At 36.1% G+C, this 22,608-nt stretch overlaps 1 protein-coding gene across 4 annotated transcripts in view; it reads right to left on the bottom strand.

Annotated features, from left to right (window-relative positions):
• Window positions 1–556: 556 nt before the first annotated feature.
• GPR155 (G protein-coupled receptor 155) overlaps window positions 557–22,608 on the bottom strand; it is a 36,787-nt gene continuing 14,735 nt past the window's right edge. For 3 of the 4 annotated variants that reach the window (XM_082056862.1, XM_082056861.1, XM_082056863.1), the window contains 14 exons: window positions 18,760–19,159; window positions 17,236–17,401; window positions 15,797–15,952; window positions 14,581–14,664; window positions 13,147–13,267; window positions 12,345–12,429; window positions 12,173–12,263; window positions 10,826–11,075; window positions 10,080–10,181; window positions 8,221–8,354; window positions 6,581–6,676; window positions 5,530–5,594; window positions 4,668–4,805; window positions 557–2,552 (listed from right to left, as the gene is read on the bottom strand). In XM_082056862.1, coding sequence (XP_081912988.1) covers window positions 2,330–2,552; window positions 4,668–4,805; window positions 5,530–5,594; window positions 6,581–6,676; window positions 8,221–8,354; window positions 10,080–10,181; window positions 10,826–11,075; window positions 12,173–12,263; window positions 12,345–12,429; window positions 13,147–13,267; window positions 14,581–14,664; window positions 15,797–15,952; window positions 17,236–17,401; window positions 18,760–19,159 — 2,111 coding nt within the window. In that variant the 3' untranslated portion in view covers window positions 557–2,329. Of the gene's footprint in view, window positions 2,606–4,667; window positions 4,806–5,529; window positions 5,595–6,580; window positions 6,677–8,220; window positions 8,355–10,079; window positions 10,182–10,825; window positions 11,076–12,172; window positions 12,264–12,344; window positions 12,430–13,146; window positions 13,268–14,580; window positions 14,665–15,796; window positions 15,953–17,235; window positions 17,402–18,759; window positions 19,160–22,608 lie in introns of all 4 variants that reach the window. The other variant, XM_082056864.1, reaches the window with a different exon arrangement.

Genomic DNA, 22,608 nt, shown 5'->3' with positions numbered 1-22,608 from the left:
ACCTAATAGAGTTTGGTGTCAGTTGTTAATTAAAGTTGTTTTCTTCACTAGATTTGTACCAGGGAGCCTTCTCTAAGCAGAAATTTTGAGCAACTTCTTACTTAAAACAAATATGTTGTGTTCAAATCTAGGGAATAGCAGAGCCAGTATGAAAAGGGAGGCAAGGGCGGGACTTCATGATGAAAATGAGAAAGACAAGAGTGCAAGAGCAACAGCTATGCACAGGACTGTAAAACTGACTCAAGATCAATTTCTTGAACATTTTAAGAATTAAAAAAAAAAAAAAAAAGTTGTGTCTGGTAAGTAGATGATAATGTGAAATGCTTCTAAAGATCTGTTTCGGCTTTTAGATGAAAACTGGTATCTTTGTGTGAACACCCATTAACAAGTCCTCTGCCTACTTAAAAAGCATCAAGGGTAGATTTAAGAAATACGAAATTTGAAACCCAAGAACCGCTTTAAAAAATCTCTCAGAAAAGTACAGTTGTCATAGATGTTGACATGCACACATAACCCTTCAACAATTCCCATCACATCAAAGCTCAGAACTCTGAAATCAATTAACAGATTTATTGACAAGTTTCAGTGTTTAGAAGCCAGACATAATCACGGCTTCTGCTCTTAAGTCAAGTAGATCTAATTATTCAAAAACATTTCATGTAGTCGTCCTCAGCAATTGTAACAGAAATACACTATTTTTTTCCATCGTGACCACCGCCTGATACAAACATCAATTACTTTGTTGCTGAAAAACATTAAAATATGTCAGTTTGTATAGCACACACATGCAGTACTATTCAGTTATGTTTCTGTGCAGACTGCAGATATTTTTCCAATATAAGTCTTGCATGGAGTTATAGCTATCATAAGACAATTGTCTTTTGAACAGTAGTTTATGCTGCTAAAAATCACTTAATTCTTAATACAATGTAGATGCATAAATAGCTATAATAAAAACCTGTGTACTAAAAAAAATGAAAAACAAAGGGAAAGACTTTTTCAAAAAAAAGAATGAGAAGAGTTACACATATGCTTGAGCAAATAATTTTTTTTTTTTTTTAAACTACCTGGGTTCCTCTCCCTCACCAGATAAAAATTTTATGTAGCCATATAAATGCCATTCTTGCAGTTTTTAAAGGGCAGCACAATGGCTATTGGATACTACAGTTTGTCTTTAACATTTTCAAAATACTGCAGAAAACACACAGATTCTCTGATTCTTCCTGCAGTTCACAGGAATCTGAATGACACTTAGAATAACTATTTAAACATTGTAAGGGGATACCTGAGGCTGATTAGAAACCTGTGTTAGGCAACCAATACTAAAATTTTAGGATCTTTAGCTATTCTAAACCCTAACTTGGATGTTCAGTTAATATTAATAGATTTAAAAGTCATTGTACTTCATTTGAAAGGTTTTATGATTTGATAAAATTTTTCATCTTGGCTTGCACAGGTATCCAAGGCTTCCATAACATTTTTAATTGAGGCCAGCACTTCTGAATGAAATAGAAAAAGCTGATTTCAGAAGATAAACATCTGCTCTTGACAAAGCTGTTACTACCATGATAAGGCAAAACTTCAAAACCAATTGTTTATATGAAATTCCAATATATCATTTCCTGACTTGGGGGACAGATGAGTATTTTTATATGTTTTTAAGATTTGTTAAGTTTGTACAAAACCGTTATTTATTTCACTCCATATTTCCTCAGCTTTAATCCTCCAATATTGGAATAATCTTCCAATGATCCTACTTTTATAAATGGAGTATTTTATCTTTAAGGGAGAAAAAAACCCACCTGATCTGAGGTGTAAACAGCTAGAAGTTGTTCCTGGTGTTAGACAAGAGTAGAGTAGTAAAATCTGGGGTATAATAGAAGAAATTGCTTCTATGACGTCAGGGAGAAGCCTGGCCATAAACTGGAATCAATATTTCATGACAGTAAAATATGGAAAAAATACAGCAACATTAAAAATACCTTTCATTCATGTTTTTTTTTTTGTCATTGTGGCACTGATCACTAAAGCTGCTGTTATAATGCCTCTATAATACGACACTGACCTATTGGTTTACAGTTTGTTTGTCTCAAAATGGAAAAAATGCTCTAAATCCAGAGCATCTTATTTTGTTCTAGGTGCATTCTGGTTGGAACGCTCACTAAATATCACTTGCTATCATTTTCTTCAGAACAGACATAAGTAGAACCACATCTCTTAAGTTTCTGAGAGAAAATAACACAATTCTCTGAGAGCCCTGAGAAAGAAATACGGCAGAGGAGAAGGTCACATTCGCCCCAACTGCCCGTCCTCTGCCCACACGCTCAGCTCAACGGCTCTCAACTGCAACTGATCTCTTGGGAATAAAGCGGTAATACAAATATTCATCCCGAAATTCAAATTCATTCGTAATATGCTGGATGACGCCTCCTTTCATCAGTCTGTCTCCGTACATCACAGCTTCACCACGGTCGGAGGCCAGGCCAACTTGCATGAGCCAGTTCACCAGGTCACAGCCAAAGAAGATGCCGGTGGAGATCTGAGCACCACACCTGTATGTCAAAGGAATGATTCACCCACATGTTCTGTAAATCTGGTATCACCACTGCACGGTGGGGAAAAGCAAGGAAAAACAGCAGGAAACAAGGAAAGACATCATGATAGTTAAGAGCACGTTAGAAAAGAACTTGAAAGTTTTGTGTATGAGGGACATGCCAGTGTTCACTACCTTTTCCTACTGACACTTCACTGAGAAGCAAAATGTACCTACAACGTTATTTAGGCTTGTGCAAATAAACTTCAGTGAACGTAAGTAGCAATTTTCCTAAAACCACACGAGATGTAATTTTATTTCTCGGATACTTACTTGCCATGTACTCATTAACATGACCATTTCTGCAACAAAATATCTGATTTGAGTGCCGCATGCCCTCAGCAACAGGAACTCAGTCTGCTCTTTAATTCGTTTTATAATTTCTTTACAGCTTTAAACAGACACTAACTGTTTACAAATATTGTAAACAAAAACCATTTAACTTGCATATCTGGTTAAATATTTACCACACAGGCAGTACTAAGAATAAACAAAACCTTTACAACATGACTAAACTAATTTTCTTTTACATATTTACGAGGCAAGTGCCACTAACATCTACCTATTTGCAGTAAAAACAACACTCAACATTTACCTGCAGCAATGAATGTTTCTGGTTATCTAAGATCTGCCCTATGGGACCCATGCACAGCATTTCTGAAGATGATTAACAGCTACACAACACAGCACAAACCAAACTTCTTTCTCTATGTTTTTTAAGTTAAAACCAGCAGTAACATATAGTGTTAACATCCACTAGCAGAGAAACAAAATTAAAATAGATAAAAGCCATGATTACAAGGTCTCAGTTACAATATGTTCAAATCAAACATGACAGGATCAAGTTAGATGAATGTCTAAAATAAGAAGATAAATGCTTACTTTTAACTCACAAGGAGAAAGAAATAAGACATGAAACTAGATCTGCACAAACACAATATTAAAACAATGAAGCAACAAATATCAGATTTTGATGTATTACTAAGGGGATATATGATTTAATAAAACACAAAACCAAAGCAAATGAACAGCCCAAAGCCTGAGAAACCACAATAGCAGCAGCAGCACAGGAAACACGGCTGTATTTCAAAACAAACACTTTCTGATACACCTGTTCTGTCTGGCATGAAAGAAGCAAGTCCTTCAACTGCCATAGTTCATTTTTCCTAAATGGATAACTTTATTATTTTATTTCTTATGGAACATTAGTGACTTCTGAGGAGACTGAACAGAATCATGATGCTGCCAAAAACCAGTTCTGAAATGTGGTTTTAGACTATCTGGCCATTAAAAGATCACCCCATCCTGCCAAAATATTCCTACTTAAAAGCTAACCTAACAGGAAAAGGAGTGTCCTGTTAGGACAATTCTCTGTGTCTCCATTTCATACAGTAAATATTTCAACAAAACAGAATTTTTTTCTTGCTCCTGCGGCTTTTGTCTGCATTTCTCTTCTCATCTACCTACAAATACCTGAATACATAATCCTTGGTTTGAGTATCATAATCTGCATTTGAAAGCTTTGCTGATCTCAAAATTGAGGCTTAGGCCTCACAAGAGGAATGAGCAAAAGAAATTGTATGAACTCAGCTGGAAAGGTCCTATAATCTCACATATTGAGTGGCCTCTGAGCACACACTGACATCAGTTGCAAAAGTTTTGCCCCCTGTAAAAGCCATTTATTAGTAAACATTCAGTCACATAAATACTGACACCTTCTTAATCTCAAAGCAAAACAAATGAAGTGTCTCAAGTTTGACAAAACTCATAGATATACATACACTCTATACAGGTATTATGACGTACATTTCTTAAAAAATATTTCCTCTCCTGCACTCCAGGTAAATGCAAAAACTGGGGCCATGGCTTTATGATATAAAATTTTTAATAATTTATATAAAATCTGGATGGGATAATCTGATAATTTGCACCTCAATGTTTCAGTTTGCGACTAAAAACATTTATCTGTTACTGCTGAATTCTTAATCCTCACCCACATTAAACTGCATTTCATTATTTCCAAGAGGTAGCTATGACTTTTGTAACATGTTATATGTGCAGGGAGGAACCTTACCTTCTGCCTTTGACAATGTTTTTGACACAGTGATCTCTATGATAATGGACAAACTGTTGACAGGTCATCCTGATTTCCTCAGGCACACAGGGATCTGTATGCACTGCTACTTCTCTTCCTCCCCAGAGAAATCCAAGCCTTAAGAAAGAAAAAAGAAAACTAATTAAAAACAGCAAATCAACCAGAAGCATTTTTAAGGACACAGCAAATAACAGAACAGAACTCATAGGAAGCTTATCACAACTGTTTCAGTGCCCAACACTTTATATGCAATCTTCCTAATAAACTTGTATGGCCTTTGAACACCGAGAGGTTTGCCTAAGCTCAGGCAAAACGAAAGACAGAGAGTAGTTGAGAGCCAGCTTTAGCTGTTGGGTTCACACTGCAGGCAGCCAGCCGAGTTAAAAATGGCTTTGTAAAACTTAGGCTTCCACAGTGAGGTACCAATGCAAGTGTCCATCCACACAAAGTACTTGCATGAGGTTATAAATCCAGGACTTTAGAACAGTGATGATGGAATCTGATTCAGCATTCACATATAAGTTTTACTTTACAGGTGAAATTATTTCTGAAGATCCATCATCTCACTGATCCAATCACATACTTCACCATCATTTGCCAAAGGTTTTGTCTATAGGGAGGCTGTGGGACTTTTGTCTTTGGGAATGTTGTTAGGACAGCAGTAAAAACTCATGCACAGTGAACTGCAATTAGCTCTCCATAACCGGGAGAAAAAAGAAATTTGGAAGATTGAACAAATAGGAAACGGAATGCAACGACACTGAACACTTAGTATCCTTTTAAAATTATTATTATTATTAAAAATAAAGTTTATAGGTGTAAGCATAAAGATTATATTTACCTTCGTTTAAATGGCAGAATGATTAAATGCTTATCTAAGCCAAAAATACCAAAACAAATGAAGCCCTGGAAGAAAAAAAAAAATACAGAAAAACAACATTAAGCAAAAACTTTCATTCCTAAAGAACAGAAATAAAATGTTAAAAACTCATTGCTAAAAAACTCATGAAAAGTATCCCTCTTCTCTAGATATCATTCAAAATGCATTTTGTTTCTGCTTTGATTTTTCATTTGGGCCTTAAAAAGATTAACGTATAACAGTCCATCAAAGAAACTCTTCAAGAAACAGTTCAGTAAACCCAGTGCTGTGACATGCCACCTGAGCCCTAAAACATCCTTACATAGCCAGTTACTTAAATCAGTCTTTGTTAATGTCAAGAACAGAACTGACTTATTGTAATTTGAATGCTAAAACGCTCTCTAGTTAATTCATTTTTCTGTGCTGCTTTTGTATCAAAACTACTACCATTACTTGACACTGCAGCACAGCTTGTAGGCACACGTGTCCACAAAACATTCCTCTAGTATGGATATTAACACTGCCTTGCTTTCACCTCCATAGGTAACCAAACCACCTTGTGTCAGTTGGCACTGACATGGGCTGTGTGCAGCTGGAACTATTACACATTTAATTATCAGCTGTTAGTTACTGGTGCAGTAACTGAAACTGAAGAGAGAATAACTTAAAGCCTTATAGCAAAAGTATCCATGTAGCCATGTTGCACCTATTGACATATACTGGTATAACTCCACAGAAGTGACACTGGTAAAGCTTTCTGGTACAAGTAAAGCTAAAATCCTACTCAATTTCCACAGGCTTTTGGCATTGTTTTGTCATTTGTACCTTTTAAAGTGTTCATACACATACAAGACATGCATTATGATGAGAAAGCTACAAAAGCAAAATGAATGACTGAGGAAAAAAGGCAAAAACGACATAAAGAGCTGGTGACTTCAGCATCATCTGAGGACTTCAATTTACAGTGCTTGTAACAGCATCTGAGGCAACAGCCACTAAAAAAGCCATTTTCAAAACAAACATTGATAAGTACCTGACCAAAATTAAACACAGCACAGAAGAACTGCAATTCCACATATAGTCTTCCAGGCTCTTGATTGAACAGCCACCACAAACAACTGGAGAGATTCTATTAAGAAAAAAAAAGTCAACACAAACAACCCACAAATGTAACCTGACTGTTAACAATCAAAAGCACTTTCTTACTCTTCACATGCTAATAGATTCTTACACAATTTTGACTGTCTTTATTTAACAAATGGTTCAGATAAAGACAAATAAGAGGGAAAAATCACCTTAAAATATCATTTTAGTTTGATTTAATAGCTGGGGGGGTAGGGGGGAGAGCTTGTTTGTTTTTAAACAAAATAATGTAAAATATACCAGTGTAGAGGTCCTGCCCCTTCAGATATTTACATAGGAACTTGCCTTAAGCATACTTAGGTATTCAACCTAACACAGCCAATATTAGCCCAGACAGATTGGCAGTATTTGTCTTTAGGCCTGTTAAGCTGAGACCAGTGCTTTCTACATATTTTCTGCATAGCTAAGATTGTGTTAAGCTGAAGCACATACCACTTCAGCTGTTTTAGCTGCCTGACAGAAGGAAAAACCTCCAAAGTTAGCCCCTTTGGGTGTAAAATCTAATTCTTTAATGTAACTGGTCACATTCCATATTGCCTGTGTAATCATTCAGATACGACTGAAATAGGGGCTAACATTTGGGACACCTCTTAAATGAAGAAGAGGTAAAAAATATATTAGCATGGAATGTTTGTCACAGGAAATTTGAGAGGGGGAAAACTTCCATTTGGTAATTTAACAAAACCTGAAAAGCAACAGTAGCAGCTATCACACTACATAGTTGTGCCACGCTGCTCTGCTTTGCAAAACTACATATTTGTGCCATAGGATTTTCCATTTCCAATAAAAATACTTTCCCCGCATTGTCATCCACAAGAAGCTCAACTTCCAAGCATTACATTCAAACAGAGAGAGTTGTTCCTCATCTTTGTCACAGTTAAACATTCAAATTATAATGTATCTCTAATACATTACATTGTGGTACTTCACACTTTTACACAGAGCAGCCACCTTCACAGCTGGGATCTGTTCTGTAGTGACGCTTGGCAACACCAAATCAGTTACCTTACCTCCAAGCACCACTAAAACCAACAAAGCCACATTTTCCCATTTCAATTAAAGTCTTACATTATTCTTCACTACTGAAGCACCTCAGAAAAATCCAAATTCCAAATATAAGCATAATCAGATGGAACAATTTTTGTACAGTCTCCTTCAGAAGTAGAATTCCCTTTGTATTTTTAATTACTCATTGTCTAGGGAAGAAGACTAGCTCGAGAAAAATGGGAAGATGGGCAGTAGCGATGAATTAGTTACCAAATGATATAATTCCTTTCTTTTTCCCTTTAGGGTTCTCTAGTGTCGCTTGCTCACTGACATCATCAATCTTAACTTGCCTTTATGATGTGGCACAGCAAAATTAATTTTATTATATCTCTCTTCCAGTAAGGGACCAAAATAAAGCCTCTAATTTATTTAATGAATGGTTACAAGAATAATTAGAAGATTTTTACTGGACTGTCTACATAGCTTTCCTAAAAATCATTCCAGCTCCATGAGTTAAACAACATGGGAAAAAAAAATATTTACAGCAAAGAGGCCAACAATCAGAAGTAAGCACAGCAGCACGTGTCTGGCCAGCTGTTTGTCTCCGGTCTGTAGCAGCTGTTCCTCCTGAGCCAACACGCAGGTTTGAGCACTGCAGTGACTCACACACTGATCAGCTGAAAAACAAACCAGAATTTTTTCATTAGTTCATTTTTTCATTATGAACTCCATGAGCAAACCTGTTAATGTAACTTGCTGAGTTAAATCACCTTGTCAGCATCTGTACTGAAGTCACATACACAAAATTTAATATTAGCTTTGACAATAATCTCTTCAGACACCTATTCTCAGATGAAACAGGAGTTTGTGCTCCTAAAATGAAGAAACTTTTTGCCCCAGAACTCTTCTTTCAAAGTTTTAATGCAAACTTAGCTTGTGGTTAACATTTAGAAAGCACTAGTAGAAATAATGAAAAAATAGCCATTTCTCAGAATAGTTTTAAAACTTAGAATTAATTTCTGGAATAACTATTTCAAATATACTATCAGCTCTAATGCTTTTACTCTGTATGTCAGTGTTGTTGAGCTCTAGATCAACCAACCAACCATATTTATTTCAGCTCTGTGACTGTATTTTTAACATGGTATATCAGAACACTGTCATAATTCTATCAATCAAAAGGCCCAAACACACAGAGATGGTTGTCTCCCAGCTAGAGAGTCCTAAGGAATTTTGAGTATTTTCCTCTGGATGGCAGTGAAAAACTTCCTGGCAAGGACATACCTAAGGATTTGCACCAGATACCTGTCATAGCAGTTCAATGGGATAGTAGAAGCACTAGAAATTATTGCACAAGTGTATCCATTACAATTTGCTTTTACTGATTTATACTGAGTGAATACTTCAAGCCTATATCAAAAAAATTTCCACTCAATCGTAAGATGTTTTCCATCTTATCTTTTAGGATAAGAAAATTAAACTGGCCTTCCTCTATCATTGGAAGGCATTCTTACAAAGCTTGTCTGAATTATTTAATAGATTAAATAGTTGGCAATAGGCAGAAAGCTATCATTTTGTGAGAGGAGACATAACTATGTTTCAGTGTGAAATATTTCGATCTGTAGAAAGTTATGTTGCATCCAAACAAAACATAAGGCTATAAACTTCCTTGTTAAGGATGAAAACACCACCACAAGAAAAAGAAAATAGAAAAAAAAGGTTGCACTGCAGCTAGCTTTGATTATTGACAGTGATGTGTGTTGAGAATGGGCTGAGCATGCAGTTTTCCATCGGGTGCTGAACAGTCACTTTGATCCATTTTTTCTATTTCAGTGACCCCCAGGGCCCCCGTGCTCAATTTTCTCCGTCTCTCTCCCCAGACATGAGCAGTACAGCAGCACACACACTTGATCTCATCTGCAGGAAGTGCTTGTTCCTCTAGACCTCATTCAGGTTTCTCATTCAAAACCTGTGCATGATTACAACAAAGGATTCAAAGGCCTTATTTTAAAATACACAAGATGTGAAGATGAGAATGTACAGTAGTATGTTTAAGTTGAAATCTTGAGCCAATGTAGAATTATGCGTTCAACTTCTCAGCATCCAAACAAGGCAATGATGGAGAGGCCTCAATGCTCAGAAGGATGTGTTAAAGCAGCTTAGCGGTAAAGAAAACAACTCAAAACAACTGTCTATCTTGAGCACTGAAAGATTACTAATCACTATTAAGCAGAAGAGAACAAACACGTAACATATTGTCTAATACTTGCATTTAGTATGAAAAATAAGTTGTCTGGGTAGAGTTGTGAGAACAACAGCCCAAACAGTTTCTTTCTGAGAACTACACACAAATGTTGTTGAAGAGTTTGTAATACTAAAACAAGGAGACACTACTGCTTTACCTGTCTCAATTGGAGGAACCTTGCTTTCAACAGCACTGTAAGCTGCTTTGCTCTCTCTAGCACCGCATAATTCACCATTTGTTGTCTGGCAAGAACAGCAACCTATTAAGCATATACAGAAACAGGATAGTTAGCTTCCTTCACTACCATAATTTATTTTCCAAGTAGAACAATATGTTGTATACAGCTTTAACTATTATGCTCAAAAGTAACCCAAAATGAGAAAGCATACTTAATTTTTCCAATTTGCTGAGAGGGTAAATGGGTTACACTACTGATACATAGATATAGTTAACACAGCACTACCACTGCAAAAGAAACACAAGTACTTCTAGCTAGAGAGAAAACACACATGAAGTGATCAAAAAGGCCACATACAAGCAAGAAGGATTAGAAACACATTGAATAGCAATGCTGCAGGCATACAATTGATGCTCAGAGACGGTTTAGCAGGTAAACAACCTAAGTGGACAGCACTTATCCTTATCAAGATACCACTACTTACATAAAAAACATACACATGCTTTTTTTTCCTGTCTACTTTCCCCACCCTTACAGTGATGATCATCAAACTTTCCTTAGAAACATAAACCTAAATCCTTGCGCAGGTAAATCTAGATTTTCTTCGGTTCTAGCACAACACTTGAAGGTGTAAACAACTGTCCTTCCCAGGTCAGAATTAACTTTGGAGCATTATTTTATTGTAGCCTAAGACATTTATGCTTTCACAAATTTACTTTATCTACCTCTTTCTGTAGATGGCTGTGGAGAAGATCCTGGAGAATGCTGTGCAGAAGATCCTGCAGAAAGCTGAGGCCCAGTGGCTGAAACTCTATTCCCTTCCCTCACTTCCACTTCAACCCCTTCTGCTTGGCTACGTGGTGAATATGGGTTCAATACCTCATAGCTTGACTCTTGCCTGTTTCTGTTCATGCACATAAGTGAGATACCTGACATCACTATACTGATGAACAGGATCACTGCTGTGGTAATTATCTGTTAAGAGAGCAAAGAAAATACACTTAAATACAAAATAAAGGAAAATAGTTGCATATATGTGTCTAATTTCTGTACTTTCCCAAATATACTAACAAATGCACCTGAATAAGACAGAGTTTTCTGTATTTGCTGTTCTTGCATCTTGTGGCAGTGAAAGAGCAATTAGTACAAGACTTAATTTCTCTTGCCTGAGTAACTCAGCTTTTTTATTTGTTAAGCAGGGACCCCTATTTCCTATGCAATCCAAAAACATCCCTTCAGCATCACCATCATCTTTCCCCTCAGGATCATTAGTGCTCCAGTTTAAGTTCTGTTCAGGTGCCTTTTAATTCCAAAGAGGAATGCGCTCTTGTCACCCTCTGGCACAGCTCTAATTTCCACACTTTTGCCAATGGGGAGCATGCTATTAATTAACCTTTCCTTTTAATCATTTACCATGATACCTAGAGTCCACTGTGAGGCTATTTAATACTTGTGAAAGCACCATATGAATAATCCTGAGAGACTCATATCCTTTCTATTCATAAGAAAGACAGAGGAAAAACATGACAAATATCTGTGCTAGTGCACTTTACATCCTCTGATAAAAGGAACTATTTAATGGTAAAAACAGTATTTCAGGCTCAGGGACTTTGAAGCCGTGATTGTGCAGAGAAGTCTCCACCGTGCAAGCAGTTATTGCTACACAGGTAATGTAGATCCTATCTATTACAGACCAAAAGCCATTAATTAGCTATTGGACGGTAACAATTTTAGATAATTATCAAGCGAGACTAGAAATTAGTCACCAAGAAAAGGGCTCTGCAATTCATTACCACTCCCAAGCCTTTTCTTTGGGAAGCCTACTCCCTCTTTTTCTTAGTCATAGCTGCCTAGACATGAAGGTCCTTCTTCACACAAGTTTTCCTAATGGTTCATTACAGAAGTACATTTTTGTATCAATCTATAAGCATTCTATAATGATATTGTTATTAGGGTAGCCTGCACTTTGACTGAAAGCTACTTACATAAAAAGCAAACAGAGAACACAATTTCTCACTAATGCATTGGACATGGCAGCAGCCTGAAGTGATGAGGACAGAACATGTTCATACCTGGTGTTTTCCATAGAAAAAGGCAGAGTCAATGCTAGTGTTGTTAGGTTTACCAACAATTAGTAAGATTCCCACCAGAACTGTTGGGACTCTGAAAGAGCAAAATAGGAAAAAAGTAACATATTTAGCATGCTGCCTCTATTTCTGCAGCGAAACATCTGAATTAACTTACCCCCATCCAGCTATGATAATAAACCCGATAGGAATCTTTACTGTTTCTCTCTTCCTCAACAGAAACAAAGAGAAAGATAGAAAACCTAGGGGGAAAAAAAGGCTTGTTTATTATTATTAAAAAAGGAACCGATAGTTACAGAAGCTACACACTTTATGATGTGACCTGCCCAATAACTAAGATGTTCTTCTCAGACCTTCAAATACTTGTTCAGGAATGGTTGTTGTTCAAATAGTTCCAAATCCTCTGCCTGCTTCGCGTAGTCCCTTAATTAGTCATCTTACACCTCCAGAACACACACGTTAGTTTTAGAAATTGCAATGGCCAAGGGAAAGAAATGTTAACACTACTTTGGTATTTCCCTTCATTTGGTATTTCCTACTTTTCTGAGGAACAAGGTGTTAAAATCTTCTTAATGCTGAATAATTTAAAATCTTAAATTCTATAATAACTAAAAACCGTCAACAAGCTTTTGACTGGCTGAAGGGCAACCCACCACATTCACTCTATTTGTAATTGCTCCTGTCCTGAGCACATGCTCTTGCCTTTTGTTACAAGCTGGCCAGGTTGCTGTACCTGGCAAAGACAAACCAGACCTACCCAGGTAAAAGCTTCCAAGAGCAGAAGCCATGCCTGACAGGTAGCCTGGTGTGCCAGCACTGCAGCTCCACAGAGTTTGCAGGTCTGCCTGTCTGTAGACTTATACTAGTGAAGGAACAATTACTCTGAACAACAGAATAAAACTTTTTCAGTACATCAAGCTCGTATTACAGTACCTAGGTTCTGCCTAGAAAAATCATACCTGTCCACAGGTAGGTGCTATAAAGCGAGCTGTAGAGGAATATAAACACTAGGATCTGCATGGTGATGTCTTCCTCTTTAACAACGAAATTCCATACCACCATTCCAATGCAAGCAATAAACTGGAAGGAAAGGTAAGATGCTGTCATTTAAATTGCAAAAGCAGGATGACAAGAAAAACTGAATACAGTGTAGTTCTACTACAACAAGGTTCAAAACTCCATCCCTGATTCACTGGAGTGTAATTTTATTAATTGGGTAGTTCTCTTTTGCAGTAAAACAGTGCTGCAGTAAGCTCAATATTACAGTTATGTCACTGACTAGGGTACCCTATTTTCAGTTTTGGGTGGGTTTTTTGACAGCATATATATAAATCAGATAAACTAGGAGTAGGAAAAGTCAGGAAAAATGATCTTAATCTTTATATATCATCATAAGTAAAATGTAAAACTTTTGTTAAGTACAAACCATTTATCTAAAAAGATTTGGACATGAAGTTGAGGTCAACAGATGTTTGTTCAGCCAGAAATTATACAAGTTTTCACCCAGAGATCCCTCATATATGATAGCTTTAGTACTGAAGCAATCTGAAAAAACAGGCTGAAATCTTACAGAAACAGTAATACAGTAGCTCAATTTATTTTTTTTAAATGAAAGCTAACTTTGCTCTTACAGACAAGAAGCACCTGCAGCTCTCATACACAACTTTTTTTCAAATGTGACTCCATGATTAAACCTCAAAGAGTTTTTTGTTTTGTTTTGTTTTTTTTAAAGATGCACTACCACATGGATGTAATACAAGCACAGGCTGCTCTCACTGAATTTAACACCAGTTGTGCAGTTGACTTCAAGGCAAGAAGGAACATGTACCCTATAGTTTTCTCTCAGTTTAAATAACTATTAAAATTAAAATTAATCCAGAGCTATTTGGCTTTGCCCTTCCCTAGCCACCAGCCATGCATTCCCAGCCCCTGTGCACCAGCACTGGCACCTGATGGATGCCTCAGCAAACCATCGCAGGAGCTCAGCCAGCCTGGGGATTAGTTTCCTATTTAGCACCTTGAATCAGGTCATGGCAGAGTCAAACACACACGGCTCCTAGTCCTGGCATTGCTGACTGCAGATGAGCACACATTGACACGGAAGTGCACTCAGCACTATTGGACAGTAACTTTTAGCACTAAAAACATATTTCAGAAGCCACTCTCCATTCTGAATTGCTTACGGTTCTGTTTGAGAACTGTACTACTAGCATCAACTCTCCTTTACTTCAAGGGTGTATTTTTAGGCACAGAAATTATTTAGACAAGATGTGCATTAGATTTCCACGCCCATTTTAGATGACTGGGAAGATACAACTACAGAAACTGAACTTGTGAAAATATTTAACATAAGACTTAAAAAAAACCCCACTACCATTCTTCTTACTACTGACCTGAGCAACAAGTAGATTTGTTGTAATCATATGAGGAAGCTGTTTGTATTTCTTACTCAGAAGAACAACAATAAGAGACCAGATCTGGAACATATAAGAAAAAATTGAATTTAAGACTAAAACAAAAACCAGAAGAACAAGATGAGTATTCTGGCAGACTACGGGGAAATTAATATACAACACATCTTCAAGACAAGTTTCTTAGCAACATGACTATGGTAGTCAGCTCCAAGTGATCTCCTGCCAGGCCCTATGCCTCAGAAAATATGCTCAGAAAAAGCACCTTTGTGTTTTCATGATGGTGAGACATTTCCAGGGAGTACTGAAAGCTTGCCTCTAGAGTGCAAAAGCCTGGTTTTTCCTCAGGACATAAATGATCACAGAATTGTCTGGCAATTTACAATTTAAAAGGTTTCCCCCCCACCCTGTCCTTACTGAATCTCCCAAGATTATGTATGACAGCAAGCAGCAGCATTCACTCATGGCTTCCCTTGAAGCACAGTTTCAAGACAACAGGATTTCAGTGAGACACCAACTTAAGAAAGTTCCAACTTCCTTCAACATGGATATTTTTATTTAAAAAAAAGCAAACAGAATAAAGACTGTAATGCCTATGAAGCCAAAACACAATTCACATCAGACTTCTGGGATATCAACCCCTTTTCAAGAACTGGGCACTCAGAATTTCTAAAAAATGAATCTGATAAAGCTAAATCAAAACTTCCAGGTTAAACATTTTCATTAATATTTAATTAAATAAATGTTCGCTGATGCTTCTGGAGCTAAGGTTTTTACATAGTCTTCATTACTGTGATATCCAAGCACCACACATGGTTTGGTGTAATTAATCCCTATGAAGTAAGCTAGCACTGTTATTCCTCCATATCCCATTAGTTTTTAAAAAACAAAGAGGGACTAAGGGCGAGTAGTTGATAGTTCACCCCCACATACATTTTATGTACCAGGCAGCCAAATCCCAAACTCTCAAGCCCTGCAACACTACTCCAATTCACCTACCCATCTTTCTCTACAGTTCAGCTTTTCAGCTGACCCATTGCTAAATCAAGATGATTTTTAACTTCTTCCTCATCCTTCTGCAACAGAATACAATGACAAAATGCAAATCTCATCTTACCATGACTGGATTTGCTGCGTGTATACTAACACTACCCTGACATGACCATGTGCTTTTGTATTTCACTTTGCCAGCACCTACCAGAGAAACGAGGCTGACGATACTTATGTCAAAGCTGACATTTTGGAGTGCAGATGCCAGTGGGTTGGGGTCCATGGACGGAATGGTCAACAGCCACGCAGAAACGTACATAATGGGAGCAGACACAAAAGTGCTTATCACCATGCCTGAGGTAATCTGCAAAAAGAGTCAAACAGAAACAAGAACAGAGTTAATCGCAGCTCAGGTTAAACAATCTGCTTGCAGGAATACAACCACTGGCAAAATCATACCTTTGACTTAAACATATATAGACCTTTAACAAATCACTGAGCTGATTCTATGACAAATTATTTAGAATTTGAGTCAGAAAGCATCCACTGTATACATACAGTTAAACTGAACATTTTAACAAGCTTCTGAAATTGTAGGAATAGAGAGTTCCCTACTGTAAATTCTTACAGAGCTTTCCATGGGTGTCAAATATACTAATGACTACAGTCTAAGGGTGGATTTACAATGTCACAGTTTACTTTTGGATGCAAAGATTCACACTGCAAATAAATAAGCAAACATGTAATTATGCATTACCAATATATGCCAATTCACGAGAAGAAGTCATAAATATTTACATTTAAGTGATTTCTATTTTGGCTTCTCATTGTCTTTCTGCTTTCTAGAATTTGCACAGTGATGGAAGTGTGAATTTTTGTTCACACTACAGATATTACAGATCTCTTTTAAAGAGATTTCTTGAGTTTGTTGAGCACAAAATTCTACCTTGTAAGGTTTCCTTTTAGTGTTCTTTTTTTCTCCTTTTCCTAAAAAAGCCCAAACAAACCCAAAATAGATAACATTCAAAATAATGGAAGTCAACAGGAATGTTTCAATGTCAATTGAAGTGGAAGAAAGGAAACGCTTGTAAAATTTGTACCCTAAGTTAAAAAGAAAACTGATAGCCTCTAGTATAAAAAAAAAATAAAATGCATTTCTATTACAAGATTTAACTGAAGGGCAACTCAACAGAATCAGTTAAAGCAGAAGTTCTTCCCTAAGTTTTTGGTGTTAATACTGTTCTTACTGAAGTCAGTAACATAATTTCTGGGTTTTTTTCCCTACAAAAACACTAGCTCAAAGATAAGGTCTTTGGAAAAACAAACACATACCACCAACAAATCCACCACAAAGATAGAAGTTCTTTATATTTAAAGTTATCCTTGTTCTTCCTACTGGAGTCATGAATAAGAAAAGTATAAGGATTTACTTATGAATGTGTACTATCAAGACACTTGAGACATCAGGAAAGAGTACTTTGCTTAATTAATAATCTGAAATGTAATTTATATTTGAGATCTAGGGAGTACAAGCAAATCTAAGGAGCCTATACCACGGAAAAGTAAATTCATCAAGCCTATTTAAGTATTTTGTTAACAAAGTTAAGCTCAAAGTTAGTACATGTTTGAGAAAAGCTAACTACATACAATTCCTACTTCCATATTAAATTGACTTGCAAATATTGCGACACCAGGTGCTGCTGGAAAAACTCCATAAAGAAATGCATAGTTTGATAAACTGGTGTGGTTGACTATGCTGTCACTCTTGTCCAAGAGTTCCACCATTTCTCTACAGAGAAACGGCATCATAAGTCTGAAAAGAGAGGGGGAAAAGTAATTACAAAAAAGCATTACTCAAGTTACAGCAATAGACTCTTCTTTACTCAGAAAATGAACCAAAATAAAATTTAAGGCTTGTTTGAATACTACTCATGAAAAGCAAAATACTGACATCACTTTGAATGATTGCCTTTACTTTTATCGTGACATTTACCAGCTGGTTAAAAATTTCATGTCACAAGTTAAACGAACAAAAAAAACCCCATACACACACACAAAAGGTAAAAATGACACCAGTCTCTGGGATAGAAGCACACTCTCTTGTTGGGCAGACATGTTCTTCGTCTGTAGAAACCTCAGATGTAGAAAGGTAAAATATAAAAAAAAAAAAAACCCTCATTTTTCAACTGTTAAAGTAATAGTAGCTATAAGCAGTCAGCAGATTTGATAATTAGACCACCTTTGTGGAAGCTGCCTGAAATACAGGAAGGGCTCCAGCTTCAGTGTTCCATTCTGAAAGTTTTGGCCAATAAAACAAAAAACCTGCATCCATGCTATTCTGTTCTCCTTTAGCAATACCCCACATTTCACATAGACATGCTATGTCAGCCTTACAAAGTCTCATTGCATAAACTCATTAGTAAAGCAAAGTGGTAACATTAAAAACAATTTTTTCTCATGTTCTTACAAAATTTATCATTGAGCTGGTTTACAAACTAGGTCTTTAAGTTTGCTGGTTAGTTGTACTGATATTCAAATGCACCTTCAAATTTTACAGTAAAAACTTAATCACCAAACAATTGTTCTATTATGTTAATTGTAACTCTGTGGCAAATAAAATATTTAGTTCACCAGTAACTGAGATATATTCAAAGACGGTATAGGTTCTAAATACAAATTGTCATTTATTCACGCTTAAAAGTCAGACAGTTTAAGAGTGTAAAGCGATGGTTTTTAAGCAGTTTCAAAGATTCATAGACAAAGCAGGTAAAATCATCTATTTAGAGAGGTATTGTTTAATCCAAAGAAAATGCAAATACTAATCAAATAATACTTAAATTCACTGTTGTCTGTTTAACTAGTAAATTTTAATTTAAGCCAGTAACTCCCCAAACACCCAATTCATGACAGATGGTCTGTGAGCAGTCCATTAAGCCACAGCATCCCTGATTTTTTTTCTCTGCAGAGCCTGACAAAGGTTTGTGGTCTGCTGCGTTTCCTTTAAAAGTTAACAGTTGTGTACTACAGAGTTTGAGAAGCACTCATCCAAAATACTGGAAGTGAAACATACTATCACTATAACGATTTTGAGAGAAAAGCCATCTGACCAGTATATTCAGAGCTTAAAACATCTAGATAACAAAATTATAGAAGAACATAAATCAAACTTACAGTTTGGCTGTGATGAGAAGGATCAGTGCAACAAACATACCCTTTGTCAGTTTTTTTGTTTGTCCCACCATAGTCAGTCCAAGGTAAAAAAGTGCAGAGCCAGAAAATGAACTGCCCAGTCCATCAAGGAAGTTTTCAAGGTATTCGGGAACTTTCTGGCCAAGAATAAAGTTTGAGGCGATTCCTATGAAGACCATGAACACAATTGGGTTCTGCAAAACTCGGAGGAGTGCTAGGCCCACTATTTTGATTTTGCTGTGTGACACAGTGCGATTATCCCTCCACTTCTGGATTTCACAGAAGATAAACCCCAGAGGGTTTAGCATCATAAGCGATATTGGAGCCACTAGGTAAATGTACTGCAGATACTCTGGATAAGTGGTTTGATATAAAGCTTCAACTAGAAGACACAAAATGAAAAGTGATGAGTTATAACATTTCAGTACAAAAATACATTAATATTGAAATTAAGTTTTGTTGCCCAAAAACTAGAGAAAAATTATTATCCTTCAAAGGCATTAGAACTGCATTTACAATCAGCATGACATAGTAAAAGACATATGCCCAACTACCATTAGGCCATAGTTGTCTAATGAACACATTAAAGACAAAAGATTAACTATCTAACACTATTAAATGATTCTAAGAATATTCAAAATTTACAGGAAAAAAATAAAATAATATAACAATCCCACAAGCCCTCTGAGTCATCCCAAATGCTGAAAAAAGTAGGTTTTTTGCTGAATGGCTTTTCCTCCCCAGAAACATGAGGGTTATGGAGAATTATATGCACCTTTGCAGGAGACAGGTTGCGTCTCATCTTAGGGGAGTCTCACATCTCTGGAATTTAATCAGTTTTCAGGGAGTAATTCAGGTGTAATCTTTCTACATTGATTCCGTACAATACAGCAAAGCAATAGCCAAATAAAAAATACATTAGCACATAATTATTAGTTCATTTTCTGGAACTACTCAGGACAAGAATTATCACTGTAGTTCTGGTCCCTCAAAGAACTTTAAATTATGAGCATTTGTTTCCATGGCTACTACTCAAGAGGAATAAATCTCAGGAGATGCAACTGAGGGAAACAGGGTGTTTTCATCTAGGTAAGAAAAAGTTTGCAATTACATTTGTCCATATTTTATACATATTGTTATTTCAAGTGTATTTGCGCTAACAGCACTTTGAAAAATCATGAAGAGACTCTGGAAAGATATACGAGATCCTATTCAGAATAAATTAAAACAAAAATAACAACAAAAATATTTTTAAAGTAGGATTTTTTTTTAGTTATAATATCCTACTTAAGGGCACTTGTAAACATGCGAAGTCTTGAATCCTGCAGAACGCAGATGTTTTGGTCTCCCTATCACAACTGCATGACTTCATATTGAAAAACAAAGGAGAAATCATGCATATAAAGCAGTTCTGTCAAATAAGCAGTAAAATAACGTTTAAATTCCCATCACTGCTTCAAGATTGCATTTTAAATGTGTGTTATAAACAAGAGTTCAAGTGAAATTGTTTTAAGACTTCAAGGCCTATACTGTTGTATTTCCTATATATGTATTAAAAGTTTAATTAAATCTACTAAAATTGCTGTTTATCTGGTTAACAATCCAGAGTTTAGCTGTGTAAAAATGCCATATTAATTATCCAGACTTCTTTGGAGAGATAAATGTTATCTTTTACCTGCCTTATAATGTTATTATTTCCAATAATTTCCAGAAATATGCAAAGCGATGCTTTCCATTTTAGTTTTTCCTACTCAAGTTAGAGACACGCACACTCTTTCTCAGGCAAAAGTATCTTAATATGCAGATGCAATTCTATTTATACTACAAAGAATATGTATAAAAAAAGGAAGCACTATTGCATAAATACAGCTGCTGGACCTCTCTATGGGATAACTTAGCACTCTTAAAGTACTAAATAAAGTTTAAGATCACTAAGCAGCCAACTGTTGCAGGTATTTTCATGTCCCAGTATATTCAACCTGTTCTTTTTCTGAAAAATGTTTTCCCCTGTAACTATGTTTTTCAAAATCCAAAAGATTTTTACCTTCACATTAGTTAAGCGTCTGGAATGTCAGGATCTAGTGCTAAATCAACATTTACTGTAAACTGCCTCCTCTTTAGACTGAACAAACTGACATTCTCAGTGAGTTGACTTCCAATATACAAGAAAAAGCACTAAAGGTGCTTTTCCTCTTACAAGCCATGATTAAAGTAGGTATACAAGAGCTACCTGTCCGAAAAACCTGAACAAACTGCTGAACACAACTTTAAAGTTTGTGCTTAGTTACTGCATTTAACAAGCCAGTTTTAAACACTAAATATATTCTGCTAAATAAAACCACTTTAAACATGTTGGACACTTACTATGTAAGTCAAAATTTTCTAAAGCCCCAACCTAAGAGCAATCCTTTCATGCTGCTTTATACAGAATGCCCATTTCAATCAAATGCAAATCAAGATAAGTCACATGTCTGAGTTAAAAAACATAATAAAACATTGTTTTTTGGCAGAGTGAAACCGTATACTTAATAAAACATATTAAGCCCTATAAGTAATTTCACTGGTGTATGAAATCACAATGCATTCTCCTGGGTGGCATAAAATGGAACCAATGTAGATTGCTGAGTCAGTAGGAAAAAAAATAAGAAATCACTCTTAGGGAATCATTAAGGCAGTGGAAATAACCCACAAATATCTTTGATGAAAAATGTTCTTTTTATTTAAATCAAGCTGTCCTCTTGCTGATCATGAAAAAAAAAAAAAAAAAGAAAAAAGAAAATAGATTTTAAAACTTTTTTAAAAAAATCCATTTTCCACATTCCAGTTGCTCAAAATTACATATAAATGACACACTAGTTGCTCACGCTGAATACAATTAGCACTATTAAAGTCATGGTAATTGAGCCATCATCCGCACCACACTTCTGCTCCACCTATGCTTTTACAATAAAGCACTGGAGAGTAGGTGAAACTGTTCTGTCAGAGTTGTATTATCTCACCTAGTAATTAAAACCAAGCAAACAAAGCTTTCTACCATAGTAATTCTACCTATACCGGGGTGGGGGGGGGGGGGTCTACTAGCAAATCTCTGTACCAGTTGTTTTTCACTCCAAAGCAACACCAGTTCATAGTATAGAACTGTCATAACAGTGATTAGAGAAAAAGAGTGGTGATCTTTGAAATTTTTATTTTCTATATGCCAACATTTGCTCAACAGCAAAAAAACAGCATAGTGGTTATTAAAGAAAAAAAAAATAGATGGAATGCAAACTCAAGATGTTATTTATCTATTTAAAAGTGCCTTTTAAAATAGCGTTATTATAATGCACAGATTTGCCAAGCCTGATTTTTTTCCCTTTACAAATTTCAACTGAAGCAGCCTGTCAAAATATACTTTGATTAAAAGATCAGGCTTTGCTCAAAGCACTACCTATCATCATACACAAAAATAACTAAGCAGGGCATTCGTTGTTGCCCAGTCCTGCACACACTTCAGAGAAGCCACTGACGGTAAAATGTTTGCACACCTGACAGCATGAACCAAACACTCGTGAAAGTTTAGGGATGGAAGAAGGTCAGGAAAGGAAATAAACAACCCTTAAACACCTACACTGTTACTGTTGCATTAAGTATTCCAGTAAAGCTCTTAAGGAGCCACATGTTGTGAATTTGGCCAGATTGTACATAGAAGAAGAAATATTAATCATATATAAATATTGAAATACTTGAAGAAAAATGTGATCTGACACAGAAGTCATTCAAAGTAGAATATTCTATCTAGAAAGATCCAATGGAAATATGTTCAGAGAACCTCAAAACAGAAAAAAAGAG

Source organism: Streptopelia decaocto, assembly GCF_964273445.1.
Source record: "Streptopelia decaocto genome assembly, chromosome: 6".
Classification (NCBI taxonomy): Eukaryota; Metazoa; Chordata; class Aves; order Columbiformes; family Columbidae; genus Streptopelia; species Streptopelia decaocto.
Note: the sequence above shows the minus strand (reverse complement) of the source record. Positions and strands in the feature narration are given on the sequence as shown.